Source organism: Anser cygnoides, chromosome 27 (assembly GCF_040182565.1).
Source record: "Anser cygnoides isolate HZ-2024a breed goose chromosome 27, Taihu_goose_T2T_genome, whole genome shotgun sequence".
Classification (NCBI taxonomy): Eukaryota; Metazoa; Chordata; class Aves; order Anseriformes; family Anatidae; genus Anser; species Anser cygnoides.
This window is the reverse complement of record NC_089899.1, coordinates 2,458,241-2,486,131: the sequence shown is the minus strand read 5'-3', so window position 1 is coordinate 2,486,131 and position 27,891 is coordinate 2,458,241. Positions and strand designations below refer to the sequence as shown.

The 27,891-nt window shown below is 44.0% G+C and overlaps 3 protein-coding genes across 6 annotated transcripts; 1 reads left to right on the top strand and 2 right to left on the bottom strand.

Moving 5' to 3' along the window:
- The first annotated feature begins 133 nt into the window (after positions 1–133).
- On the top strand, positions 134–4,554 carry C27H19orf44 (chromosome 27 C19orf44 homolog). Its single transcript, XM_013195222.3, has 7 exons — positions 134–1,081; positions 1,328–1,682; positions 1,955–2,031; positions 2,469–2,940; positions 3,128–3,223; positions 3,351–3,517; positions 3,897–4,554. The coding sequence occupies exons 1-7, from the start codon at positions 464–466 to the stop codon at positions 3,981–3,983; spliced, it is 1,872 nt and encodes a 623-aa protein (XP_013050676.2). The 5' UTR covers positions 134–463; the 3' UTR covers positions 3,984–4,554.
- On the bottom strand, positions 4,491–17,454 carry CHERP (calcium homeostasis endoplasmic reticulum protein). 4 transcript variants are annotated; one of them, XM_048077848.2, is made up of 18 exons: positions 17,303–17,454; positions 17,015–17,188; positions 16,330–16,514; positions 15,426–15,563; positions 15,065–15,216; positions 14,581–14,692; positions 14,125–14,214; positions 13,228–13,462; positions 12,672–12,850; positions 11,872–12,268; positions 9,707–9,945; positions 8,768–8,901; positions 8,397–8,483; positions 7,942–8,091; positions 7,697–7,813; positions 7,114–7,208; positions 6,417–6,602; positions 4,491–5,195 (listed from the first exon to the last, which is right to left on the bottom strand). In XM_048077848.2, the coding sequence occupies exons 1-18, from the start codon at positions 17,325–17,327 to the stop codon at positions 5,191–5,193; spliced, it is 2,700 nt and encodes an 899-aa protein (XP_047933805.1). In that variant the 5' UTR covers positions 17,328–17,454; the 3' UTR covers positions 4,491–5,190. The 4 variants fall into 4 exon arrangements, with proteins under 4 accessions (XP_047933805.1, XP_047933803.1, XP_047933804.1 ...); XM_048077846.2 differs by lacking the exon at positions 4,491–5,195 and adding an exon at positions 5,305–5,612; XM_048077847.2 differs by lacking the exon at positions 4,491–5,195 and adding an exon at positions 5,305–5,612 and having other exon boundaries at positions 7,697–7,810.
- A 981-nt stretch (positions 17,455–18,435) lies between these two features.
- On the bottom strand, positions 18,436–27,243 carry SLC35E1 (solute carrier family 35 member E1). The gene is made up of 6 exons (XM_048077851.2): positions 26,806–27,243; positions 25,886–25,956; positions 25,374–25,511; positions 24,503–24,628; positions 23,789–24,034; positions 18,436–23,325 (listed from the first exon to the last, which is right to left on the bottom strand). Exons 1-6 carry the CDS (start codon positions 27,203–27,205, stop codon positions 23,092–23,094), a joined length of 1,215 nt encoding a protein of 404 aa, XP_047933808.1. The 5' UTR covers positions 27,206–27,243; the 3' UTR covers positions 18,436–23,091.
- Positions 27,244–27,891: the final 648 nt, after the last annotated feature.

Here is a 27,891-nt window from a genome sequence, read left to right as displayed (position 1 = left end):
ATGCTGGGTCTTGTAGTCAGCGCTCTGACGGCCGGGCGGCAGCATGTCTCCTTGGGATTGGCTGTTTAAAGCTCAAGGCTCGGCGGCGGGCTGGGGGTGTTCTGCGCTGAGCCAATGAGGGGGCGGGATATTGGGGGGTGGGTGTCTCCGGGATACGGCCCCGCTCAGCCGCCTCAGCGCGTCCCGAGATGGCTGCGAGCGCTCGGGCGGGGAGGGCGCCAGCGGGCGGGGAGCAGGTGAGGCCCCGGCCTCAACAGGGGGAGTCGCGGGTCCTCGGCCGGTGAGGAGAGCCCTCAGCGGAGAGAGAGCGGGAGGAGGCGGCCAGGCGCCGGGAGAAGCGGGAGCAAGGCCGGGCCGGCTTGGCTTAGCCTGGCCTGGCCTGGCCTGGCTTGGCTGGCGCTGCCTCTGAGGGCTCGGCCGCGGGAGCTTCACTTCGTGCCCTCCTCCGGGCAGCGGCAGGGCGATGCGCAGCGCTGGAGAACCGCCGGGCCTTCCTCGCTCCGGCAGCGAACTCCGTGTGGGTGAGGTGGGGATGGAGACGGCTGGAAGAGCGCCGTGGCACCGCAGCAGGTTCCTCAAGGTGCAGGCCGTGGAAGTACGGGGAAACCAGCGGTGCCAGGCGCTGGGAAGTGCTGTGCAGGCAATGAACAGAGGCGTAGCAAAGGGCGCTCCGGGTGGCACTGCCCACATGCGATCAAGCTCAGCGCTGAGGAAAGTGGCACAACTGGAAAGCAAAATCATGAATCGGAAGAAGCAAATGGAATTGCAAAACGCTGACTTCAGCCAGAAGCCTTTGGATGAAGAATCCCTGTCATCTGCTTCTAGTCATGAGCACAGCACAAGAGGCAAGAAATATCTGAAGAATTATGCTACAGCCAGTAGAAATACAACCGTCAGTAATGCCTGGCCTAAGGAAGAAGAAAGCATCCAAAGCCCAATAAAGAGTGGTACGGTTAAACAAAAGCTTGGTTTGGATACAGGCGAAAAGGAAATGAGAGAATTCACGGAGAACTCTCTGGAGTTTCCCAGTGGAAATGAGAATCGGAGGGTTATTACAAGTGATTCTAAGTGGAGTGGAAAGGTAAATACAGACTTCACTGGATTATGTTGTTTACACTTTTATAAGTATTTTTAATTGGTATGTCACTATTTATTAACAGCAGAAAATAGTTTTTAATACTGTGTTTGTAGCTTGCTTGTGATATGTTAGCATCAATTCACCCTTTAAAACTATGGGGTTTACCCATTATAATCTCTTTCTCTTTTTAGTGATCTACATACAGTAAATTAAGTAACACACAAATCTCTTTTTCATCTTCTTTTAAAGAGTAAGACTCCAGTTTCATTAGGAACACCACCTCCATCTCATAAGGACGTTTCACTGGCAGAGGTATCCAAAGCACCTTCTCTTCACAGCAGAGACTCAGAGAAGAATGTTTTCGGTACAGTTGATTTACAAACACCACCACCAGCCAGCAGAAACCTGTCAGCTCTACGTAGTATGAAGTCTCAGTCACCATCTTCCACGAAAAACAATACTGTAAAAATTACCTTGCCTAGAACAGGCCACACCAAACAAACCCAAATATCACTTGGAAGCAATGGAAGTGAAATAAAATCATTAGATGATTTATTTTCAAAAGCAGCTGATGCAGAAGATTCAACCAGCGTAAGCTCAAATGGTAAGCTTTCACAAGTGTTGTCTTGATAGACCTGGCACAAATTGTACTAATAATCTACAAATAAACGTGGGCAAATACTTGCTTTGAAAGAATTCAGTAGCCTAATTTAGAATTTAGAATTTAGAAAGAGCTGTTGCTAACTTAAAGATTTAAACAGTGACTGAGTACTATTACTTCTTACTATTACGCTTTTTTTTTCTTTTTGTCACTTAATGGAAAGTGTACTGTAACTTTCATCTGAGTCCTCATGGCAGTTTGTCGCTCAATTGCAGACTTCAGACTGAATATCCTGAGCCTTGATGATTTGGCATCAAATACCACCAGTGAGATGGCAGAATTAAAGCAGAAAGTAAGTAGAAATTCCATGCTAGTTCATATCTCCGGTCTGCCGTTGTTTGGTGAAGGGTGGAGGTTCTAAAATAAATACTTCTCTGCTACCCATAAGCTAAGGTTCTAAAATAAATACTTCTCTGCTACCCATAAGCTATCGGAGATGGGCATGGCTCACTAGCTGTAAAGGTTAGGTCAGGATTTTGCAGTCTACTGAAACTTGACCAAATTCTTTTTGTGTTTGCGTCTTTGCACTTCCTTACTAAACTGACAACACTGGAAAGTTTGCAAAGTGACACAGAAGAGCAATGGTTTTATCTCCTAACAAAGGAGTAGCTGACTCTCAGTAATATGCAGTGGAACATGCATGGAACATGCAGTGGATCAAGAATAATGAAGGCATGTTGAGGTTATGCACTGTTGATTCCTCTAACATACGTCTGTTTGATTTTACAGGGGACAGACATTCAAATTACTCAAGAATCAAACAGAAATCCAAAAAAAGATACATTCCAGGTGGAAAAGGACCAACCCTCTCTTAAAATAAGTGCAGTAACTGGTGTGAGTGATCCTTCTGAAGGGGATACTGAAAAAAACGTGACTGAAGCTGATATCTCTGAACATTTAGGTGACGTTTCTGCAGATTTTTCTAGACAGGGACAGGATTATCCTAATCATGATGAGAGAACTGTTAATTCAGAATATTCTGAAGACTTTGAAAAGTCCATGTCAACAACAGACGGGGAAGCTGTATCAGAAATGCCAGAGGAACATTCCGAGAGTAGCACATATTCTGGAAAAGACCCATCCTCTTCAACATCAACGCCTTTGCTTACTAGAGAGAGGCGCGAACGGGTGCACAGAGTAACTGTAAAAGAAACCGCCGTTCAGACAGTGGATTCTCCGTTCACCTATTGCTGGTCAAAGAGTAAGTTCATGTTTAACTCAAGATACTGCCCTCTTTAGTCTAGAGCTTTTTCGTGTATTTTATTCTAACCTAGTCAGCATTAATATATATAGTTGTTAATTCAAGTACTGATTTTCCAAAAGACTGATAAACCAAATTCTAGCACTGAACCCTCCAAACCCAGTAACTAATTTTATCCTATACACAGCAAACAACATGGCAGTACTTGGCCCGCCTGTTGGAAACAGCTACATTGATCCAGTACCTATTGCCAGTCACGTCATCAGCATGGATGCAGTAGAAGGTAATGAAAAACATACTTCTTAATTCTGTTTTACTGTGCTTTGTGCATGTAATTCCTACTTGGATTGTTTAGCGCTGACTGTCTGACTGTAATCTGTTACTAAAGCATGCACTCTTCTTTCTTGCAGCCTTGACAGCGTACAGTCCATCAGTTCTTGTTTTAAATGCCATGCTAAAACAGCACTTGACATTGACCCAGCAGTTTGTGGAGAACATTCAGCACCTTCACTTACGCCTCGTGGAGTCATTAGAGAATGAAAAGTTCCACTATCACACACTGGAAGAGGCTAAAGAGGTATTTATGATAGACTAGATAGCAGCCTAGATAAGAGTAAATATATACTCCTTTCCAAACAATTCTAATAGTTGCACGTTTTGTTTTAATCTTATTATCACTGAATAAATTAATAATAGAAGACGGTATTATTCATCCCTCTATTAAGAGCAAGTCCGGTATTTACGTAAAAAAGGACAGAACTAAAGTCTTAATGGAAGCCGTAGTTTGAAAAGAAGTCTTCTACTCTACCCTTTATCTGTCCACAAATGAGGAAGGATCTTTGTGATGTTACAACTGAAGCATCAGTTCTGTTGCTAGTTCTGTTCTTTGTGCATGACACAAAGATTATACATGATAAATATCTACACAGATAAATGGTGTATTTATTCTTTTGCAGTACATCAAGAATCACAGATCCCCACCTCTAACACTTGAACAAGCACGTGAAGAAATTCAGAAAGCACAGGAGGAGAAACTACTCTGACTCTATCAACACTAAGTAAAATTGACATTTACAAAGCTCAAGCTGCAAAAAGAAACACTTTCAAAATATACAGATAAAGTTGTGAACTGTGCTAGGGTTTGCAACGAACTGTTCTGTATCTTGTAATATATAATTGATTTTCCTGCAGCTGTTTTTGTTTTGTTCCTGTACATGATGGAGAGATGGATGCCTTCAGCCAGGCTACCTCAGTGTTCAGGAAAAAATAAGAAAACACTTCTCTAAAGGGAGTGTGGTAAGTCAGCACAGACTGTGTTTATCACATAGCTCATTTATCTCTGATCATGGTAGAAAGGAAAAATCTATATGAAGCACCAAGGACTGTGATCACAGTAGAAAAATACCATCCTGACCTTAGTGCCTTATTTAAGCAGCCCTATCGGGTTACTACAAAATCAAACATATGCAACGTTAAGGTAAATTCAATACAAGGGAGGCTTACAGCCAACATGCTGGAATCCACTTAGTCTCAAGTACGAGCCAGTATTATTTTTTTTTTATTAAAAAAGTGTTTATTGGAAGGCAAAACAATAAAATTCACAAGTTGATAACATACAGGTGTTGTATGCTGATTCACAGACAGTTACAGTTCCACAACTACAGTAGATCTAGAACAAAGTGATATTTCACCATATTAACTGAATGGTTTTAAGAGGGTTTCTGCTATACAAACAAATTACTCTGGGAAGAGGTTACCACCACGCAGACCTCTGGAGTGGAAGTGCAGTGTAAGGGCCTCATATCTTTAGCTGGTGGTCTCTGGAAACAGTTACAAAAGTTTTTTTTTCTCATTTAGGTTAAAGGAAGTTTCCAATAACATTTCACTGTTAGAAACTTGCAGAGCAGAGAAAACTGATTCTCTTCTATTGAACTAATTAGCTTTTATTAAAGGGTATATACAAAAATATAAAAAGCTTAAAGAATGTCTTCCGTTACAAAGCATTGAACATCCCTTAGAGCGCTTGAAAAGCTAGAACAGTTAACCCTCGTGTTCTGAACAGAGTTGTGACTGCAGCAGCTGGTGTGTAGGGGTGTTAAGTTGTATGGTAGGTTCTAACAAGCTTGCACAGTGCTCATAGGTCACCTGTACTGGAACTAGATGCTTCATTCCCCACTTAGACATTAGGATACACTGCTCAGCATCAGTCTGACTTGATCCCAAGGCAGCACCCCTCCACTTCAAATAGAATTAACCTTTTGAGAGAAATAAACATACATTATGGAACTAGAGACATATAACCATATCAGATAACGTCTGTATTCCACAGGAATGAGTGAATCACAATCCTGGACCAGGGAGAGCTTGACTGGGGCTTAAGTCTAGTATAAAATGGCTAGCTAATTAAAAAATTTTGCAAAATAAAATGGAAATTCTTAAACGTGCTAGACATGTCATAGTAACGACTGGCCTTTTTAAACACTAAATCACAAGTGTTGAAGTACATGTCATAGCTTTCCATTTTTCATCATAGTTTTAAAAGTAACTCATTTGTCACTTCCTCCAGACTTTAATCCGGATTTATACAAGTTTAATGTTTTGTAGAAGATGCAAGACATCTTTCTTCAGAGAGTCTTATTCAGGTGGTGGAGGGTCTTGCGTTTCACGCTTCACTGAAACAATAGGGAAAAGAGTGCTTACACATTCTGCAGTTACCTAAGCTGTCCGAAATGTTTCATGGAATGAGGGCTTTATAAATAAGGATTTTTTCCTTTTGAGCTTTATTTTAATTCATTTTATTATACAGATCTACTGTGGCCATAGGTAGAAGTGACTTTTCATCTGACATGCCAATTTTTTTCCTTTTAATCACTGTTAAGTGTAGTTCTATGTAACGCACTCTCTGCAAAAAGTCTATCATTCGGGTAATTCTCTCCATCTCCTAAGAAGCACCTCCACTTTTTCTGCACCCTTCCTGAAACTGCACTACTGTGAAACGTGTTGCCAGTTCTGGGTTTGACAGAACACAGCACTAACTGTAGGAAACGAGGAGTTGGGCAGGGCCAAAGAGTAAGCGTGGGCCAGCTTCGTTACAACCACAAAGACCTCCTTTCTGCTTTGGTAGCCATCCAGCCCGTGGTATGGCTCCCTCTGCTACTTTTATGACAACCCTATTTTTTGAAGGACAAGATTTAAAGATAGAGGCTACTGGTGTTGAAGCCAGGATGTGGCTTACACAAAACAAGCTAATTAATATTTCAGAAATTAGAATACAACATAACCCTGAAAAGGAAAAGATGCAGGGTTAATCAGAGCGTATGTCTACTTACCTTGTTGGTTTTTTTAAATCCATTACATTAGAAAGAATGAAGAGATACTCAATTTTGAGTTTATATTCTACAGTAAAACTCTAAATAGGACAAATATCACTAACAAGTCTGAACGGTTTTTTAAATTACTTAGCAACATTCACTTACATTCATCTCTGGCCTTCATGCGTGCGATAAATGAGTAACTTTTATTTCTTCGGTAGTTTTCGTAAGGGTCATCTAATGCAACTCCCACTCCTTTATATTGATCCCATTTGTCTCGGATATCCCCTCCTTTAATTGGATCCTGAATTCCTTGCTCCTTGGCTCCCAATCCACCAGACCCACTCCATCCTGCAGAAGGGACACAACATTGCAAGCCTGTACCTATTGCTTATTCTTCAGAATTCTAGTAATTCAAACATTTTGAAAACAGCTAAAGAAAATGTCCATCCAATGTAGCAGGATAATATTTTTTTTCCAAAAGCACTAACATGCAGCGAGCCTGGGAATAACACAACACTATCCCTAAGAACCTCTAAGAGGACAAGGGGAAAGACAATGCAAGCCCAATCTGTTCGGTCAGATGCTGATCTACACTGTTGGGAGATGAAACTCTAGGTAGCTGAATCCTATTTGATGCCAAACTCACATCCCTGTCTTCTATATCCTTCCCAGAAGGGTAACTACCATCATTGTTCCACGTTCTGTGTACTTACGTCTCTGAATATCCTTACTCTGTCCTCAGAATGTGAAGGTGCTGAAAAGGACAATACTTAGGAATGTGCAGAAATTAACGATGTCCAAGAGCTGAGTGCCTGATCATTTTTCCTGGCTTATGTCAGATTCCAAACCAGTACCTTACCCATTTTCACTAGCATCTGATGGCCTTTATTTTCTTCTCCAAGTCTTGATTCTGGTATAGGAGGCCCAGAACTGGAGCCCAAGCCAGCAGAAGAACTAAGGAAATAAAAAAAGGAAATTAAAAACAAGCAATACTGTTCTGACCCAATGCAAGGGACTTTACATCCTATTAACATCCAGTATAATCCCATTCACTCTACTAAGATCTTTTTTATAAAGCTATTAGGTTATGGAGTTTTAAAGGTGCCGACAAACCTTACCTGATTCTCGCTACAAGGGAAAAATCAAACACTATGGTCTTCCTCACACAAAGAGTTCTTGGAGGATTTTTCCTCCATTCTAGGAAGGCATACAAGGCCTTCAGAGTTGCACAGTGTTTTGTTATAAAGAAAGCCATCACAAAACAGTTATGTTTTCTCTATATATATATACAAAAGAGCATAAATACTATTACCAAATCTGCTTGTCATCTTTTCTACCATTTGGTGAAATGCTTAACGCACTCAGTTCATGAGAAAAGCACCCTTTGTGGTGCTTATCTGAACAATCCAGGTAAAAAGAGAAATAAACAAACAAAAGCTTACGGAGGAGTGGGGCTGCGAGACCGGGACCGGCGCCGCCTTCCCGGGGAATAAGATTTTGATCTGGATCGTGACCGTGACCGCGAGCGGCTATGGGAAGAGCGGGACCTGCTCCGGCTTCTGGAAAAAGACAGCACGTGAGATCACACACACAGGCTTCCAAAGCAACATCCAGGGTTCTTCTTTCAGCCCTGAAGGTTGTTTCCCACTGCCTCCGACTTCCTGAGATTCGCCCCATTGCACTGTACCTGGACTGAGAGCGTGAATAGGATCGTGACCGAGAGCAAGAGCGAGATCGTGACCTTGAATAGGAGCCAGATGATTTTGAAGATCGTGAATTGGACCGGGAGGATGAACGACCTCGGCTTTTAGACCGACTGCGAGACCGAGAAGGCCCACTGCACAGATAAAGGCAGAAAAACTCCAGTGAAATTCCTTGGAGATGCTTGAGAAATGCAAACGTAACTTCGATCAAATTCAAATTACACGCAAGCATTATATTTCTGCAAACAATCCAATCAAAACCTGAGTGTGAAAAAACAAAACTATTTTCTACATATTAGACAGAATTTCCAGCAACTTAAAACCCAGTTAATTCCATCAACATACTGCTGAACAGATTTTCCCTACACTAGTCCAGGGTAATCCTAGCACCTTCCAAACGAACAGCGTGCATCAGAAGGCCCCAGACAGGATCTCTCACCTATTTCTCTTCTCCTGACCTTTCCTCCGTCTCGCTCTCATTTTAGCTCTGAAGAATTCGTACAGTCCATTCTGCTCCCAGCCTTCACTGCAATAAATCAACCACACATAGAACCAACATCAGTAAAACTCGACTTCGATCCACGGAGCAATTAAGGATTTCCGCTAGATTTTGTAGGGAACAAAGGGCCTGGGCAGAAAGGTCTCACACATCTCAGTGTAAGATCAAACAGTTTAAAATACAACAAGAGCACTTATTTTCAGCATTAGAAGAACCAAGACACAGGCGAAGGAAGAGAGAGGCACTTCTTGTTTTGAGACAGCTTCGTAGGGCATTTTCCTTACCATATTGTTAGCTATACCTACTCTTACCTGTTTCTAGGCCTGTCATGAGATGGTGGACTATAAAATGCCTCAACCGCAGCCAGTAGTCTCTCACTGGGGGGCATTGGGGGTGGAAGACGTATATCTTTAGGATCTAAAGGTTTATACTCATGATCTTCAAGCTGCCGGAAACAAAACAAATTACATTCTTGTCATGTGTCATGGGGTTGCTAACCTGAAGAGATAAATATAGATTTAACTGTGTAGGGACCTCACAATTCACTATTGGATAAAAAAAATGGTCCAGCAATAAGGATTCTGCAGATGACCCACTGCTTCCTTGTGCTATCACCACCATTTTGATTTCTATGAGGTAAGCCAGCACAACACCTATAGGAGCATTAACTGGATCACCAGGTAGATAAAACGCACGTCTTATCTATCCACCTCTGTGATAACAGTGCCTGGATGGAAACCTGGTAAAAGCTGGTGTATGCTGAGTAGCACGGAGTTAAGAGATGGAATAGACCTACTTGTTCATCTCAAACACGGAATGATAAATGCACACATCCCCCAAGACGCTGATACAGGTGAATGTTCGCTACCATTCTTGGTACATATAACACTAGTGTTGCAAAACATCTTTGTACGAAAACTCTGAATACCAAAACTACTGCACAGTGGCCCCATCAGAACTGCAGGGTCTCTCTGCCCTCCTGAAAATCACTGGGGGTAAGGCTTTGAGAAGCACATGAGTCTTTCACATATACAGGCTCAAATGGCTTTCACTGGGACACAACACTTGAAGTTTTTACCATTTTCACTGCCTTCCCTCACCACCCGCCCATACAACAACGTGCTGAGCCTGAGGGCTGCTGGAGGGAAAGATGTGAAATTGAAAACGTACACGTCAAACTACCCATAATATTCACTGTGGGATTTTGATCTTTTAATCCTACAAGTCAGGGCCCAATTTCAAGCACTTACTTTCACAAGCGGAGCCATCAGTCCAGCAGGAAGATCAAAGTAGGGAACATTTGGCACCAGACTGGGATCATCATGGTTCATGTGAGGGGGGCCCTGTCGCCGCATGTGAGGAGGCTGCCCGTTAAATCCATGTGGGGGAGGCCCGAAATCAGGGTGCTGTGGCCCTCCCCAGGGAGGATGCTCGCTGATTCCAGGATGAGGCAATCTGTGACCGGGGTGATGATGAGGAGGTCCAATTTCTGCACAGAGTGGGAGGGTTAAAACATTTTACTTAGCTACGGAGAAGGGGAAGGCAATCAGAGAGGTGTACGTCAATTAGCGCGTTTATCCTAAAAACAAATCTTGGCACCTGAAGCCTTGCAGATCTAGAAAAGCAACAGAACGGAAGAACTAGAGACTGGCTACAGGTCCATGTTCACAGAAATCTTGCAGTGCATCTGTTTTTCTGGCTACAGCAGCCACTCTCAAGACAACAGGAAGCTGACTCTAAGCCACCGCTTACTTTAGGACATACTTTGGTCAAAAAGTACCACAAGAAAGATGCTCAAGAACAAAAGGTTTCAGATGCAGCAGGCCAGCTGCTGATGGGATCTATTTCTGAAGCCCAAACACACAATCGTGGCTAAGCATCAACCTAAACAGGTCCGTAACACACACTGCCTCTACGCCAAATCAGTATACATAAAGAAGTTAACGTGGCAGGAACTAACTCAAAGGAGTAGGTGACAAGAAAATGCTTTGTTTAAAGAAGCGTTTCGAGAAGAGGTAGAGATAATATCCTGTTAAAAAAGGAGTGCGAGACACCCATCCAATCACTGATGGGCAAACCACTTGCCATGAACGCCAGGATACCCTGCTGAACTCACTGCGCTATGCGGAGAAAAACAGAAGACTGAAAATCAATACCTTCCGCAGGGGGCCCGATGGCTTTTCCAGGAAAAGTCATTATAGCCCCCCCACAGTCCTCATCCTCTGCTATTTGACTCATCTTTATTAGGATTTGAACAGAGGCTGCACTGTCATTGCTTCATCACTTCCCTAATTTTAGCTGGTTTAGTAGATTCCCCTCCTCCAACAACTTTGCGCGATACAACAGATGTTCCGGGTCATCAATACAACCCAAAACACAGCATCTTTTTTGAGCTTAAAAACCTTAATTTCCCCCCCACACACACACCTCGCCCAGACAAGAAAAGCTGTTCTTCCTACTCACTACCACAGCTCTTAAAAATTTAAAAAAAAAAAAAAAAAAAAAACTTTACCGCAGAAGTTAGACACAATCCTAAATACATAATTCATTGGTTTTCAACCTTTTTGGGACTTGGGGAAATAAGAGTCTTTTAAGCTTAAAATAGCAACTCCTACATTGCCATTTTTAAAGTTACTTGTCACACAGAACCACAGGGATCTTTAGATACTATGTTGACAACGATCGTTCCAGAATGATCATAACTTCTGGATGTGGAATAGAAACTAAATCAGGGCAGAACACCACCAGACTTCAGCAGGGGCCTGCCGCCAAACTCGAGCCACAAAGGGCAGGCACGCAGTGCCCCGACTACGTTCTCATACGTCCCCGTGTTCCAGCAAGAGAGCAAACCGAACAAGGAGGGAGGGAAGGATCATTTCACCAGACACTACACCAAGCCACACAACGCTAGCCACGCACAAGACAGAGAACTGAGAGCTTTTCTCTAAAAATAAAGAGGAAGAGAAGACCGTGGGTACACAAGAACAAATGCTTCCAGCCTGCCTTCCTCTAACCTCCTCTATCTAGGGAGGACCTAGCTAAAGGGACCCCATCTACGGCCTGATGTACAAGAAACTGAATTTGTAGGCAAATCCTGCTTCTCACCTCTGGGCTATTTTTAAAATGAAATAGTCACAAAAAGAGTACCCAAAGATCTGCTGACTTGAGCTTGGATTACAGTTTCTGGTTATCCATACCCATTACAGAAGGAAGACACAAAAAGCAAGGGAGCATCCAATCCTGCACGTATTTCCTACCGAGTCATTTAGTTATAGCTTCCCAAACCAAAAAACTCAGCATTTCTCAGGAAAACCTGAGCACTCCGCCAAGAATATGCTGTCGCCCCAAAGCACTAAGGTTTGTAACAGCAATCAGTATTGCAACGTAAGAAAACCTGGCCCAGCACACACTTTACCTTGAGGAAAATCCCCCTGGGGGTAATCAAAACGATGAGGATAAGGAGGCCTTTCAAAGGGATGGCGAGGTGGAAAATCATCCTGCATGAAGCGAGGTGGAAAGCGGTTGAAATTATGCGGATGCGGGGGCTGGTTGAATTGGGGATGTTGCTGATGTGGAGGAAATGGGCCTCTGAAGTGAGGTGGCCGCTGCATTCGAAATGGAGGTTCCCTTTGACCCCCACCCCATGGAGGTTGTTCGTGCTGGTTGTTCCACGGGGCTTCAAACTGGTTGTTCCAAGAAGGATCGGGCTGGTTGTTCCAAGGCGTCTCACGCTGGTTGTTCCAGCCTTGATCTCTCTGTTCGTTCCACATTCCTTCATGGTTGTTATTCCATGGAGGACAGTGAGGTGGTCCCTGGTGGTAAAAATAACAAGCCTGGTCATTAGGCTACAAGAAAGCGATAAAAACATTCTACCTTTTAAAGTAAATATTGCCTCTAGACAATTTCAAAAAGAAATTTCTGAACAACTGTGGTCTTTTCCTGTCTTTTCTCTGAAGCTAAACTGCCAGGGAACCACACAGTGCTGAACTCGAAGAGAGTACTTCTTGTTCTGCTCATTCACATGGAAAAGTGCAAGAGCTGACAACCTGAAATAAACTTTGCTGTTAGCTGTGCTGAGAACGAGAAAGCTTTGGATTTGTATCTGGACTGATAACATTCCCAGCTTTTCAAAACACTCGTACTCCCAAGATGGTCTTTCTGAATAGGTGAAGTTCCACCTCCCTCTACATCTCGTTTCAGAAGGGCGCTTAATACCTGCTGTTGACCCCATGGTGCAACAGGGTGAGGTTGGTCAAACCACGGTGGTTTATTTGGAGGAATCTGATCGTGAGATCCAGGGCCGCGAGGTCCACCAGAGGCAGGATCCTGCACTCCAGACCCTGTCGCGTCATACTCTGTAGAACCAGCTAGGGGCAGCTGAGATTTACCATCATCTGGAACAAATTGGAGACAGAAGCATCCAGCTCACAGGCAGTTACTAACACCAGCACACTTACAAGACTCCATCAGAATTTTGCTGGGTACATACCCACACGTTCTACAGAAATCTACTACTGTGAGAGAGCATTTCTGATTTCAATTTAACACTCATAACTTTTTTTCTCATTTATATTGAAGCATCAGGCTACACCAGATGCAGGGATCCAGGCAGAAGCCTGAATCTGTTCGAAACAAACCAGCATACCACACTAGCTCACAAGTAAAAAAAAAAAAAAAAAAGCAGGGAAATAAACAGATAGAAAAATAAAAACAAATCTCTCAATTTTTCCACCCACTGATTTCTGCACAGGTCCCCAGAACAGGTCGGTACCTGCTTGTGTAACAGGAGCAGACGGTGGAGCTGAGGCCGGAGCTGCTGTGGGGGCTTGAGGCGGCGGTGTTGATTTCACCTCATTCTCCAGAGGTGGAATTTGTATTTGTTGCTGCTGCTGCTGCGTTAAACTGTTCACAAACTCTTCGTGTTGAGTTTTTAGGTTCTGTATCTGCTGTTGGAAGGCTACCTGTACAGGCTGCACTACCGTTGCATACTCAGTGATCAAATTTGCCTGATAAAGTGAGAAATTAAGGAGAACAAAGTTAGTGCTGCACCTAAAACAGTTCCCCTATCTGCTCATTCAGAATCTCCTATATTGCACTCCCCCCACTTCCAAGAAATACAAGAGAATGCAGGATAATCTGCTGGCAGAAGGATCTAGTCACACTACGAAGCTCTGAAGGTTTCCAAAATATTCTCTGCAGGCTAGAATCCACAGTCCATATTAAGTCTAGCTTTCAAATACAGCTAAAACCAACAGCGTTCATTATTAATGCTAAAAATGAGTACCTCCTGCTGCCAAAACAATTTTAATGCTTAGCATATACAATTTAAAGCTATGGCAGTGTAGACAACTTAAGAGGTATGGTTTCTTTAGTTTCCCTTTTATCAAGCATCAATTTCCATAAAAAAAGAACACTCAAAAATATGCTCGACTGAAATGTAGTAGTTACTAATACAAGTAGACTTTCTGGGATGATAGCAGCAGCCAGATTATTCGATCTTTGAAGTAACAAGGTAACACTTCATTTTTTTTGTAATCCCTTGTAAACAACTTCGATAGGGAGGAAGAGGAGGAGTGTTAATAGTTGCCTTTCAAAAAGAAAAACATTTCTTAAATGTTCTTATTTATATGCATATTTTGAAAAGGGTTGCTTTTCTTTTGTGGCTAACCTGGTACTGGCCAAGTCCAAGAGCCGGGCTCTGCAACTGCTGAATAATTGATTCATCAAAGTATCCATTTTTCTCCCATAGTTGAAGAAGCTGCACAAATTCAAGAGTGAAAGGTGCTTAGAACTGATGAACAATAAAGGAAAAATTGAGACAATTTTTTAATTTTTTTTTTTTTTTTAATATTTCCAGCTTTATCAAAAGACCTAGGATTTAGTCAGTTGTATTTGGAACCACCAAAGACTCAAACGCATTCGTCCTTTTAGTAACTGTTAAAGCCTAGGTACTTGCCGGTTCTTGTTCAAATAGGTTCAAATGCAAAGCACGGCTGTGATAAGATTTTGCGAAGACAACCAGACTAAAAACATCTCAGCAGTCCTCTTCTGTCCCTGTATTTGTGAGTTTGCCTGCATTAACCTAACAAAGCAAAACACCGTAAAACTAAAACCAGATACTCACTCTGGCAATTTTCTGTTGCTTATCCTCCTCCACTGCTAAAAAACTGGTACAATAAATAGGTACAACCACCTTCTGTAAAGCAGCCAGAAGGTCCCGTGCTTGCTTCCGCTGGCTTCAAAAAAGGAAGGGGAAGGAGAAGAGTTACTGCCTTTCACTATAGCATTAAATACAGCATTAAAAGCATTGCAAATCAATTCCTCCCAGCTTCCACTGTACCAAAAGATTCATAGATATATATAGAGTTCGCCCCTTTACATTTTTACTGTACAACATTAACTTGAATAAACAAGTTAGATAAAAGTTGAAATTGATTATTAAAGCTCTAGATCTTTGTGCCAGCTACAGATGTGTTAAGACATCTGCTAAAAATAACGAATACATTAAAAATAAAAGGTGACTAGTCAAACTAAGAATATGCGTAGCAGAGACAGTTTTCACCAGATTAATCAAAACATTAAACTGAAAAACACAATTTAATCCTTACCAGTGATGCAATACATCATTAATTAAGTAAATCAGATGTAACCGAAGCTCAAAGTGAGCTCCTTCGGCTGTTATACGATTTCGCAGGTGCCCAGCCATCAGCTCACAGTGTGCAGGAGATTTTGCATTACTAAACATCCAGTTCTTGCCAGCCTTAGGAAAAAAAAAAAAAAAACTGGTCTAATGTGTTCACATCATAAGGACTTTGTACAACACTGAAATAACTGCCAGAAGAGAAATTTTCAGGTAATTTTCTTGCCTACCATACAAAACGTAGCTGTTGTTTTCTATATAATCCTAAAATCTCGATTGTTCTTAATCCACAACAGCACCAAGTAACCGCTCAGACTAACATCACTTACTGAGATAGCATCTTTTGTGCACGTGTCAATTATTGGCTGCAACAGGTTGTCAAATTCATTCATATCTAACTGGGTTTCCTCCAAAACTTTCTGCATTTGTTGCTCTATTGCAAGGGCCACTGCCGATGTGACTTGCTCCTGAAAAAAATAAAGTTATAAAATAAAATTAGATTACAACCCCTTTTCTTTTAAGGAACTAAGCTGCTGCATCCCAGGCCTCTTAGCCTCTTAACCATAAGCAGCTATCTCAAAGACCAAGACAAGCAATGTTATCGCACACAAATGTTTTGATTATTTGGTTTTGAGAAGACTGTTCTCATTCTTCGGGAAAAAAACTGTATTCGTTTCCACTTCTTAAGTCTCCCCCTCACTGATAAAAAAAAAATTGCAGACAGGTCTTAAAGATATAATCCAGGAGTGCTCCCTTCCTCCAGGAATCCCTCGGTTTGGTTGCCAGTAACATTAGGGCAAAGCGGTGCCTGCAAAAACACCTAGCTCAAATACACAGCACCCTCCTACCCCAAATCTGAACCTGCCTTGAAGTACGAGATTATTTTAGGCTACTGCTAAAGCACAACCACATTTCTCGCAGTTCCCAGCAACCTGCAGCATTAAATGCAGTCACAATTTCTTCCACTCTGGGAACCAACAGGGCTTTTCGTATACTAAATATGTTATCTTAATCGACAACCAATCTTACTAAGGCATCACATACATCTGTTCTACGGATATGGTGGCAATTACCATGGTACAAAAATAAGCACAATAATGCCCCCTCTCCTCCCCAACACCCAAACCCACCACCCACCAGTCAGATGGAAGCCTTTCTCTCTCCCTTCGCTCTGAATATTTACAGCCAGTGGTGGTTTAGGATAAGGCAGACGAGCGCTTATTTCACACCAACCTGTCTCATGGCAAGGAGATGCTGCTCCTGCTGCTGCAGGTTCCACTGACTCTGCTGGATAAGTTCTTCCACAGAAGGAGTGCCCTGAGGAGCTGGGATGGGAGCAGCCGGTGGTGGGAGAGACGGCTGGGGCAGTGGCTGGATCTGTGTCGTAGCCTCGATATCTTGACTTTGCTTGCACAGCACTATCAGACAAAGTGAACTCTTAAAGGAAGCCCCAAACAGAAGTCTGTTACCACCAGCCCATACACAAAAGCCGTGCCGGTTCCAGACCCTCATTCTTTACATAATGGTTCAATGCAAAACGTCAATCGCGCGGATGGTGCAAAGAGAGAAGGGGGACAAGCGACTCCTTGCACAATGGCAGAGGAACGTCTCTGACACCAGACCAGCTCCCGGAGCTCTGTGCGGGACCTCCCGGTTCCCGAGTGCCCCCCGTGCAGCCCAGCCCAGCTCCAAACCCGCAAACGGGAGGCGTGCAGAGCCGCGGGCAGGGCTCAGCCATCTACCTGGCGCTCAGAGGGAAGGAAGAGGCCGCAAACCGGTCCCGGCGGGGCAGAGCGAGGCCGGGGGCGGGGGGCAAAGCGGCTCCGCCGGCCGGGGCCCAGCGGGGACCGGGAAGCAGCGGCCGCGGGGGGGGGGGGGGGGGGGGGGGGGGCGGCCCCAAGCCGCGGGCCCTACTCACGCTGCTGCTGCTCCAAAGCCAGCTTGTACTTGTAGTAGCCGTAGAAGTCGCCCCCGAAGAGGAAGGAGAATTTGGGGTTCTCCTTCTGCTTCTCCATCGTCATCTTCTCGAACTCGGGCCCGTTCCGCGCCACGAACTGCGCCAGCTTGTCGATGACATTCCGCAGCTCCTGGTCTGTGGGGAGGCAGCGCCGTCAGCCCGCGCCGGGCTCTCCCCTCCCCCTTCACGCCCCTCCCAAACCTCCCCTTCTCCCTCCCGGCCCCCTCAGACCCCCGGGGCCGCGCTCACCGTCGGGCGGCAGCGGCATCTCCATGGCTGCGGGACAACGGGGGCGCCGCCGCCGCTAGGCCGCACCGGCCGGAAGTGCCGCCAAGCGCCACGCGCGGCCGCGCTTTACGGCCGCGTCGCTATGGAGACCGGCCCCACAGCGCAAAGGGCGGGAACCTGACAGGGCCCGGCCCCGGGGCGGGGAGGGGCTGAGGCGGCGGGGCCAGGTCCCAGCCCCCGGGGAGGAGCGGGGACGGTCCCGGTCCCGGTCCCGTCACGGTTCCTTCCCCGCCGTTCTGTCAGGGTTTCCGAAGCCATCTCGGCCCCAGGGCTCGCCCCTCGCAGCCGGGGAAGCTGCTTCTGGGCTGCGGGTGGCTGCCCGCTCGCTGCCGTTCCTGCAGCAGCCAGTCGTTCTTGTGCTTACCAAGCCCTAAAAGTACATCAAAGTACATCCAAACTAAAAAGTACCTCCACATCCGAACTAAAAGTACATCCAAACTGCACTAAGGTTGACAGAAATCCATAGAGCGCATTAAAAGAAAGGATGTCATTCAACATCTGTTGCGTATTAGGGAAAATCCATCACTGCAGCAGTTGAGCTAGGGTAGACCCCAGACATGACGCAAAAATGCTACGAACATGGATGTGCAGGGAGCCCAGTACAGAGCCAACTGAAAAATACAACTGTTTATTGCCCTATGAAGGGACGTTTAACTCACACCTGAGCACTGTTTCTTTCCACATGACTTCATTTCTTTACACACTTAAACGTTCAAGTTGTTCCTAGTCTTTACCTTATCCTTTCTTTGGCACCTGATGGTCCATTATCTTTCAAAATGTGATTAAAACTATCTGATGGCTTGAGCATCCCTACAGAATTAAGGTGCTGATCTGATCAGCTTCACAGCCCGGTCAAGAGGTACGAGGCTTGGTGGGAATTGCTCAGCTCCCTCTGCTTACTGACACAATTTTTAGAAAATGCTTGAAGACCATTTATAGGAGAACTAGAGATGAATTGTAAAAGGCCAAAAGGAAGCCTGAGTATTCTAACACTTATTCAGTGCTCACATGGATTTATATTCACTTTCTTAAATTTCAGGTATTAAATTACACTTCAGAATTTCCAGTCACATAGATAACACTCACAGACATCCTCACAAAAAGGTAGAACTTTTTATTCTTAACAAGACATACCACGAAGACCCCACTATATTATCTACAGAATATAAAAACTCAGAAAGAAGGTGGGTGTTGTCATGTATCCAAATAACAACTGAAAAAGAATATCAGATACAGAGTCTGATGATGATTCTACATCACCCTGCAGTCCTGGAAATTAACACTGATCCCAGAAGACCAGATAAAGTTCGAATCTTATTTAAAGATAGTTAAATCTTATTTAAAGCTCATATTTAAAAGTGAGAAATTTTTCAGAATTCTTAATGATGCCTTCCAGCAAAAATGTTAGTGCTTTGCACATCGGAGCCCATGCCGTCACCGTCCAGGCTGCCATGTTCATCAGCATGCAGCAATGGTTTATCCACCAAGTGCCCCAAAAGCTATAGTTACCTGACAGAGGCGTCCGTCAAAAAACATCTGAACGCCTAATATATTTTAGGCAAGAAAGAGTCCCAGGCCCTGAAAGACTGATGCAATATCTTCCCATCATCCCATACAGGGATCCCAGCTTCAGTACCAAGATCCACAGGCTGGAGGGCTGCATCACAGGCAATCCAACTAAGTAACATCTGGAGCTTCACTGAACAGAGTTGAAATAAGAAGAGGAAAACAATATTCGTATCATAAGAATTACAGGATTTTCTTGGTAAAACCACCTATACTCACATCAATTTATGGACTACTAACATAAAACAAAGAAAAAAGATGGGTGGTGGCTGCCACCTGCATATTTGCACTTGCACATCTACATAATATGATTTATCGTACACCTGTGATCTCAGGATTAATGAATGCTTTACCAGATCGTACCATCACCATAAACATATTTTCGAATTATCTTTAACAGCTTACAACATGGTTCAGAAACAGAAGTCTTAGAAAAACAAAACTTTCCCTTTATTTATATTGCACCTTTTTCCACAAATAGCTACATGGCAGAAGTTTCTTCTGCTGCAAAATGCTACATCAGAAAAATGTGGCTTTGAACACACATTGGAAAGAAAAGGTCTTGAGCTTCAGAAATCATCATGAATTGACCCCAAATTGCCAACACTTGCTTTTTACAAATCAGTGTACTCCTACAAAGCCTAAGTATTGCCTCAATTTGATTTATTTAACATTCAGGTATTAAAAAATGAATCACCCAAGTATTTTACCTGATGATAAAGATGCTCTAATCACTACTGGGTACTAAAATTCACTCTGCAAGGGAAATGCTTTTAAGAGATCTTCAGAGCACCACATGATATAAGGAGCTATCAAGAGAAAACCCACACATAGTGGGGGGAGATTAATTCTTTCACACTGGTATTTCTAAACTATCCAGGACTGATTTGGCAAGAATTTCCCAATTTTGTGATGTATTTACATACGTTAGAAATGCACAATTGAAATCAAAATATTTCTAAGGGTACCAGCAACTAGTGTCCTAACACTAGTTATGGCATCCAAATCATGCTAGTTTCAGTCTAAGTAAACATCCGGTGTCACACCCTTATTAGCAAAACATTAATCTGATTTCTCGTATGTGGCCATTACTAACGTATGGCACTCCCAAAGTTTCCTGCAAGTAAAAAAAAAACAAACCAACCCCCTTCACTTTAATAACAGGGTCGTTATACACGATTGTCTAGATATGCCCTTTTTATTCCAGTGTTTCCATACTTTCTACAGACCTATGTACATAAATACGTCATTAATTTACAAACCATGTTAAAACAAATGCTTCACCTTGCCAAACAAAATCTTGTAGCAGTCCAAGATTAAAATATATATATATTACAACAGTATCAGAAACTTCCTTTACCTGAATGTGGGCAATATTGCTTAAGGACTTGGATTCAGGTACTCAGCAAAACCACCTCTTGTAACTGATTCACTCAACCGTTTTAATTATACATCGTACCATGCAAAATTATCCCTGTTGACCACAGACGTGAACTACAAGAGCACGAACACTGTCAGACAGGCTCCAGGGAAGAAGCCCAGAGATTCACACTCTGGGCCCGGTGTGATATCCCTTATTTTGGGTCAGCCCCTTTCTGCTCTGCAAGTACAATAGTTTTGTTTCACAGACAAAGTCAGGCCATGAGCCCAGGCTGGAACTTGGGACAAGGTATTTTCAACAGAAAGCCCTCACCTGCTACCATACTCTTGACAGAAAAAGCTGAGCTAAAGGCCTGCCACAGTAAGCGTGCATGCAAGCTCTCTCTTGAAAGAGTTTCAAAAAGATCTGGTTATGTTCTTCAGAGAGCAAGCCATCTGAATATATTTAATGAAATCTCTGATCTGTGAATACGGTATGTGGAGCTTTATTCCAACTAACAGTTCCAAACTGTATGAATATATTACAGTGGTAGACAGACCAGAAAATTTACAGATGAACTCACAGCACGTCTGTACATCCCTGGGGCCCCCACTGCTACTGTCTTCTGGTATTTCAACCCCTCCAAAGTAGGGAAACTGAGGCACAAAGAACACCAGCATTTGCAGGAGTCTAACAGTTTCCAGCTGGCTTCCTCTGAAAGCAGTCAACCAACTTCAGTTCCTCTCAAAAATCTCAGCCTAAACGTTTCATCCTCAAATCAAACTTGTGCAGAGCCAGAATCTAATCCAAATCCAGAGTCCACATGATTCTTTCTACATTTTTGTAACAGCGCTTAAATATTGGGAAGTGAGCCTTAGAAATACACGTTGCTCTTTACAGTATTAAAAGAAATCATTATACATAAATTAATACTGGAATAGGCAAAAACAATTTCATATGAAAGAATGCTTTTCCTCATAATCTTGTCCTTGTTATTCGGGGTTAGAAAATAATTTATTCACATTTTATAAACTAAAAGCCCATGTTCTAACCTAGTATGAACAGACTAAACTCCAGTCAAGTCAAGAAGTTCTGCTCACGGACATTAGCAGCATATTTAACCCATCTCTGAAGTTTCAGATGGACCATTTCCTCTTTTGGACTGTATTGTGGGAGGCAATCTACATAACTACCTCCATAGTCAGCCAAAAGAAAAAGATCAGGTTGACTTTGCCCTTAAAAATAAATTCTTTATTATCCAGAAAGGAGTCAAATCATCATCTCATATCACGGAAATGGTCATTTTTAAAGCAATAAATAGGTGGAGGGAGTGTTGTGTACAGCACCACACCCTAAATGTTGTCACTGGTATCTAATACCTGTCTAGTAAAAACACAATATTTATGCTATCAAAAATTTCACTGTACAACAGCTTTTCTGTTAAGGAAAGAAGGCCCCTAAAACCTTTTTTTTTTTTTTTTGCTAAAGTAATAATAATAATAACAATCTGATTCAGTGAAACCAAAGTTCAACTGGTTTCATTCCTTTCACGCACAAATGCAGTATCTGATGCATGACAACCAAATCAACTTGTCTTGAATTTTGTTCATTTATACTAACTGAATCAGTTTTTATTAACCATAATTATATATTTACTGCTGATTTAAATATTCTTTTTCTTAACAATTTACTATTTGAGCTAGGGGAGTTGCAGGAACAGAGAAAGATACAAAGTGTAACTTCTTTCAGCTGAAATTAGAAGTCAGACAAAATGCACAAAGCAGCTCCAACTGCAGTAATTAAGAAACTTTAAAAAAAACAATTAGGGGCTAAAAAGATAGACTTAATTGTTTCTTGAGAATGATGATTATTCAAATTCATGCATTCATAATATATGAATCGTATAAGGAAGCATAATTTATGCATAAAACTGAGAAGAAAACACCTTAGACCTTTCAATTTCTAACCAAGAGTTTTATAAGAGGTGTAACGCAAGTTAAAAAAAAATTTGTATTATTCCAAACATTTTATTTGTCAAGGTGTTTTCTGTATTGCCAGGGAAGAGCAATGTCTGAAGTTACAGGACTATGTTATTCAGAAAACAATGAGGATCTTAAGCTCTGTTAACTACAGTGACTGGGACAATAATGACATTAGAGAAAACAGTTTCTCTAAATATGAAGCTTGAAATATGCTTCTTGAAGGGATCAATCTTCCTACTGTCTATTCTTTCAGAAATACTTCTGGTTTGTCATCAAAAACTGAAGGTATAGGCACAGAAGTAATTAATACCCACACAAAGTTTCATATTTGCTCAAGATGAATTCAAGACTACTTATCTGCAACTGATATACGTACGTCAATCCTCCCAAGCCAACAAATTCTGATAATCAGAAGCCTGCCCAGTTACAATTTTCCCCTAAGCATCATTAAAACATAATAGAGAACAAATTAAAGGTTACGTTATCAGTGTGGAAACAAAGTACTGGCCAGAGTTTAGCTGCCAAAAGAATACTCAATTGACAGATTCCAAGCAGGAGCAGTGACACCAGGTATTTTGCCCTGAAGTTTTGTATCTGCAGTTCACCAGACTCTCTGTACAAGAGCTACACTGTGCATTTCGTTCCAGTGTCAGATCTAGCTGTTTCACATTTAAAGATCTGCTCGGCAGAAGCTGAAGGTCTGTACCACTTCCACTACACATGCATCTTCCCTTCTGCAAAACCTGTACAATAAAATGGCTTTACATTCATGGATGTACTAAAAGTTTCTGATAATGTTGGGGACACTTTGATATCGCAGTCTATACCTGTGTGCCAGGACTCTAAATATCAAAACGATTTAAGTTGTAGGTAGTTGGATAGTTTTGCCGATTGTACTGGAAGTGATCTGTTAAGATATTGGTTCGCCCATACTGATAGTCTCCATGTTGTGCAAATGCCGTAAGTCCGTTCTGAGACTTTTCAGGAGTGTTTCGATGCCGGTCCAAATTCACAAGGTCTCCAGTTGTAACTGGAAGTAGCTGCTTCTTTGCTTCTTGGTTTGCATCGTATTTTGTCTAGGAAAGAAAGACGGAAAGAATGAACGAAAGAATGGTTTTCTAGGCTATCACCTAACATATCCTCATACCTCAGAAAAAAACACACCCTTTTAAAATTACACCACTATGTATATCTATTGGAATTTTAAAATCCTAGTGACTCCTAATAAAAATCTCCTTCTTCTCATATGCCAAATTATTACATTTCTCTTCTGCTCAAGAGATTTTAGCGAGTTACTTCCTAATTTTCATTTTTCAAGAAAATATTAAGATCAAAATTTGTTAGACACCTAACAGCACCTGGCCTTACCCAAGCACTTCAGTACTTAACTTTGGCAATAAACCCCCTCTGCAATAAGTCTTACGCCATGCATAAAATTTTTTGTTCTGCTGCTGACTTGTTTTACAGACATAATTCAAAACGACCGGACTATTTCAAGTAAGCTTCCTGAATAAACAAACAAACAGATAAACACCTTACCTTGTTATATAAGAAGACCCCTAGGATAGCTGTCATCATTCCAAGAACATTGGTGCTAGTAACCGGATTGCGAAGCATTATAAGGGACACCGTGATGACCATTATTCTTTTGGTGGCATTTGCAACAGAGTAACTTAGCGGGCTGATAAGGTTGAGAATACTGAAGGCAATGACATTCTGAGCAAAATTACAGAATCCACTGATTATAAGTAGCATCAAGGTCCAGGACCAATGAGACATCGTGCTCTGTCAGGAAAACAAACATTACAAGAAAAAAGTTTATCTCAGCTTTTAGGTAAGCGACAAAGTAACAGAAATAAAACATGAGTCACTTCTTACCTGCCTTTCGATAGGAAGAACATCTGCAACTTCCCTATGGTTAAGAAGCACCCAAATATGCAACTACAGATTCTGAGAAAACACCTCTCACCACACACGTAACATGCACTCTGGGTGCATTTGTTCCTGTCCCCAGCTCTCGGTTCCTGAGATTCAAGCTGTCACACAAGCTACCTCTCCTAACCCTGCCATGAATTCTCATGATAAACTTGTTTCTTATACTGTTTTGTGAAACAGTTTGTGGGTGTTTCACAACCGTTCCTTCCACGCTGATGAGGAACTACACTGAAATACTTAAGTGCACTTTTTTGTATGGATGTATTTTTTTTTTCCTCCTGTCTTAGTTGCAGACAGTTTCCCAAACATAACACTTACCAAGTCGTTCTCTACTAAGAAGGAAGAAAGATCAACCAAAACCCATGTCGGGATCATGAAGAACACAGCATGGCACCCAAGTATGTTCAGCAGCCGAAGATGATGTATTCGGGAATCTCTTAACACCTTAGGAAAAACACCATGTAATCAGCAGAGATTCAGTAGCCACATAATAGTAACAACCTCAGACAGACAGATACACTGTGAAAATAAGTAAATACTGTTATGGTATGAATTCCCAATAAGGAAGACCATAGAAAAACAGATGTCTCTCTGAAAAACAACAGTTTCTACTGGTGACTCTCTTAGTATTAAGAACTTACACATTTAAAAGGCTCTACAAACCAGAAATCATTTTGTAACTACACATGTTCAAGACACACCTTTTAACTTCCTCTCTTTGTTTCCACGACTTCAAGGAGTGCCCAGTGTTGACACTGACTCATTCACCACAGGAAAGCGATTTGATACAGCACGGTATGTTAAAAAATTTCAAATGAACTGTTACATTTAAGCACTATCAAACTGTCAGAAGACAGGGCTTACAGGAAAGATGGGGAGAGACTTCACCGAGTGTGTAACAGTAAAGGATAACAGTTTTAAACTAAAAAAGGACAGATTTAGGGCAGCACAGGCTGCTCAGAGAGGCAGCACCCAAGGCCAGGCTGAATGGGGCTTTGGGCAGCCTGGGCTGGCAGGAGGGGTCGTGCCCATGGCAGGGGGTGGAATCAGATGGGCTTCAAGGTTCCTTCCAACCCAAACCACCCTATTACTCTAGGACAGTCAACATCATCATCTGTATCGGAAAATACATGCTACTCCTCTGAAGGGTGACACTACTGACCAATACCACGAACAGCAAGGCTATTACCTTCTTTGAGAAGATATTCTGAAGTGAAAAACATAGAGTAGCAGCAAGTGCACTGATGAGTCCCCACATGTCAAAGGAAAGTTCAGTGACTGTGGCCAACAGGACCCCAGTTATTATGGGGATTAGAGACAAGTATACCTGAAAAAGGAATAGAAAAGAATAGCTTACATCTTCTAATAATTTTCATTTTAACTGAGTTTTTACATACTGCTGATTTGGGGAAGAAAGGAGAAAAATAAAGCAACAGAACAAGGGATCAACTTTCATACTGTTGCAGCTTGAGGAAACTAAGTGACTACAATAAATGCCAGAACAACTCCAGTATACTGGAGAGCATCACCTTGCTCGATATTCAGACGTGTTAAAAGGAAAATGAAAGCGTAAGAACCACGTAATCTAATCTCAACCACAACATTCACCCAAGTGACCAAAGCCAAGCCTTCCTGATCCCAGCCAGCAAAGCACGCCACAAAAAACAGCGAGAGAAGAAACCTCAGCAAACCTGTCCGCACCTTCGTCGTCTGCTTTTCCTTCATTATGATCCGTGAAAGAAGAACCACCCATATTGGCATCGTCGCTTTTACTGAGAACGGAAAGAAAATTTCGGTGGGGATGCGAAGCTTGGGCCAGCTCCATTACAGACCGTCAGCAGAGGGCGAGCGCTGGGGATGGAGCAGGGGCTCAGCTCTGGTCCCACCACAGCCAGAACCTCAGCCCACATGGGGTCAGCCCTACCACTGCTCTGGGCAGCCGTACAAATATGGGACAGTCCTTTGTGGTGCTCGGGGACATCGCAGCAGGCACCTGTACGAGCACACGCTGGGGCAGGGGACGCTGCAGTGGGCACCCACCTGAGCACACTCGAGGCTCTGGGTCCCTCACCAGTGTGAGCATGCATGGGGGACCAGGACCCCATGCTGGGCAGCCACAAACACACACCAGGCCCTATAACGCCGCACCAGACCCTCGTGTGAGCACATACAAGGCTTTTCTTCACTCAGAGGGTGGTGAGGCACTGGCACAGGTTGCCCAGAGAGGCTGTGGATGCCCCACCCCTGGAGGCGTTCAGAATTAGGTTGGAGCACCCTGATCTGGTGGGTGGTGTCCGTGCCTGTGGCAGGAGGGTTGGAGCTGGGCGAGCTCTTAGGTTTCTTCCAACCCAAACCATTTTATGATTCATGTCGCTACGTGGGACACCGACAGGAGCCTGTTCTGGGCTTCAGGTCGCCAAGCAGGTACCGGTACAAGCACACAGAAGGGACCAGCACCCTCCGAGCGCCCACCAGGCCTCACATCACCCCCCGGGGCACCACGACCAGCACCCCCAGGACACCCCACCGGGCACCCACGACGCCCCCCGGGCGCCACCCAAAGAAGCCCCCACAGGGGACCCCGGGCCCAGAGCCCCCTCCACACACCCCCAGGCCCCCACCTGTGTGCGCGTAGGAGACCGGCACCCTCCAGAGCGAGACGTGGGCCGAGACGGAGGCGAAATACTTGCCGAAGGCGAGCGGCAGGATGTAGCGGGGGTAGGCGCGGGGCGGCAGCTGGGCCGGGCCGGCCGGCGGCACCCGCCAGGCCCTCAGCAGCGGCGGCAGGAGGCCGCAGAGCCCCAGGATGTGGAAGAGGGAGACGGTGACGGGCCGGGGGAAGCCGCCGAGGAGCAGCTTGTTCACCACGTTCCCGCCGGCGCTCAGCCCGTACCAAGCCAGGCACAGCGCCGACACCCGGGCTCCCTCACGCAGGGCCGGCCCGCGGCCTCCTCGGCCTCCCCCAGCCGTCGCCGAAGCCGGCCCGGAGCCGCCCGGGGCCGCCAGCGGGGCCGCCGCCATGGCTCCGTGCTCCGCCCGGCCGCCGCCGAGACGTCACCGCCGCCAACGCGTCGCTTCCCGGGGCGGGCCCGGCCGCCGCCGCCGCCTCAGCGCCTACGGGGGCCGGCAGGGGCCGCGCGGCGCCTCCCGTAACCCCCCTCAGCCCCCTCGGCTCGGGTTGAAGCAGCCCGGGAGAGGAGGGGGGAGGACAAAAAACGGCCCCGGTTGTGTTCTCTGAGGTGGTTTGTGGCGTGACGGGGGGGGTGGCAGGGCTGCAGGCGGTGCTGGAAAGCGCCTGGGGAATGCAGAAGTGCGGGCAGGGCGCTGTGAGCGTGCTGTGACTGAGGGAAAGTCACATCCTCAGAGGCACGGGAGCTTGAAAAGTAACTCAAGGAAGGTGTAATGGTGGGTAGATTAAAAGAGAGATGAGTACCTGTCAAGCAGGAGCGGGTTCTACACCCCATGTCATCCATGCACTCCTCCAAAAGACATTTCTACACTGTTAATGTACCTCTAAAAACATGCACTTTAGGGAATGGCGGTTCCCAAAAGATTGGGGGATGAGCCATTTCACGTCATTCACTGAGAAGAGATGACAGTCTTATTAATTTAAGATTTTAGGACTAGAAGAATAAAGCCTGTAAAGCAGGTCAGAGAATCCAGTAGTAGAGAAACTGAGTTCATGCAAAAATGAGAGTACACAGCAG

Excerpts from the sequence above, each read along its gene's own strand:
- C27H19orf44 (XM_013195222.3), top strand. The coding sequence starts at position 464 with ATGCGCAGCGCTGGAGAACCGCCGGGCCTTCCTCGCTCCGGCAGCGAA. Across the intron at positions 3,224-3,350 it reads CAGCATGGATGCAGTAGAAG|CCTTGACAGCGTACAGTCCA; the intron begins GTAATGAAAAAC and ends TCTTTCTTGCAG. Across the intron at positions 3,518-3,896 it reads CACTGGAAGAGGCTAAAGAG|TACATCAAGAATCACAGATC; the intron begins GTATTTATGATA and ends ATTCTTTTGCAG.
- CHERP (XM_048077846.2), bottom strand. The coding sequence starts at position 17,327 with ATGGAGATGCCGCTGCCGCCCGACG. Across the intron at positions 12,269-12,671 it reads CACCATGGGGTCAACAGCAG|GGACCACCTCACTGTCCTCC; the intron begins GTATTAAGCGCC and ends TTTTACCACCAG. Across the intron at positions 7,209-7,696 it reads TCTCGCAGCCCCACTCCTCC|TTCTTCTGCTGGCTTGGGCT; the intron begins GTAAGCTTTTGT and ends TTATTTCCTTAG.
- SLC35E1 (XM_048077851.2), bottom strand. The coding sequence starts at position 27,205 with ATGGCGGCGGCCCCGCTGGCGGCCCCGGGCGGCTCCGGGCCGGCTTCG. Across the intron at positions 25,957-26,805 it reads GGTCTCCTACGCGCACACAG|TAAAAGCGACGATGCCAATA; the intron begins GTGGGGGCCTGG and ends TTCCGTTCTCAG. Across the intron at positions 24,035-24,502 it reads TCTTAGTAGAGAACGACTTG|AGCACGATGTCTCATTGGTC; the intron begins GTAAGTGTTATG and ends TTTTCCTGACAG.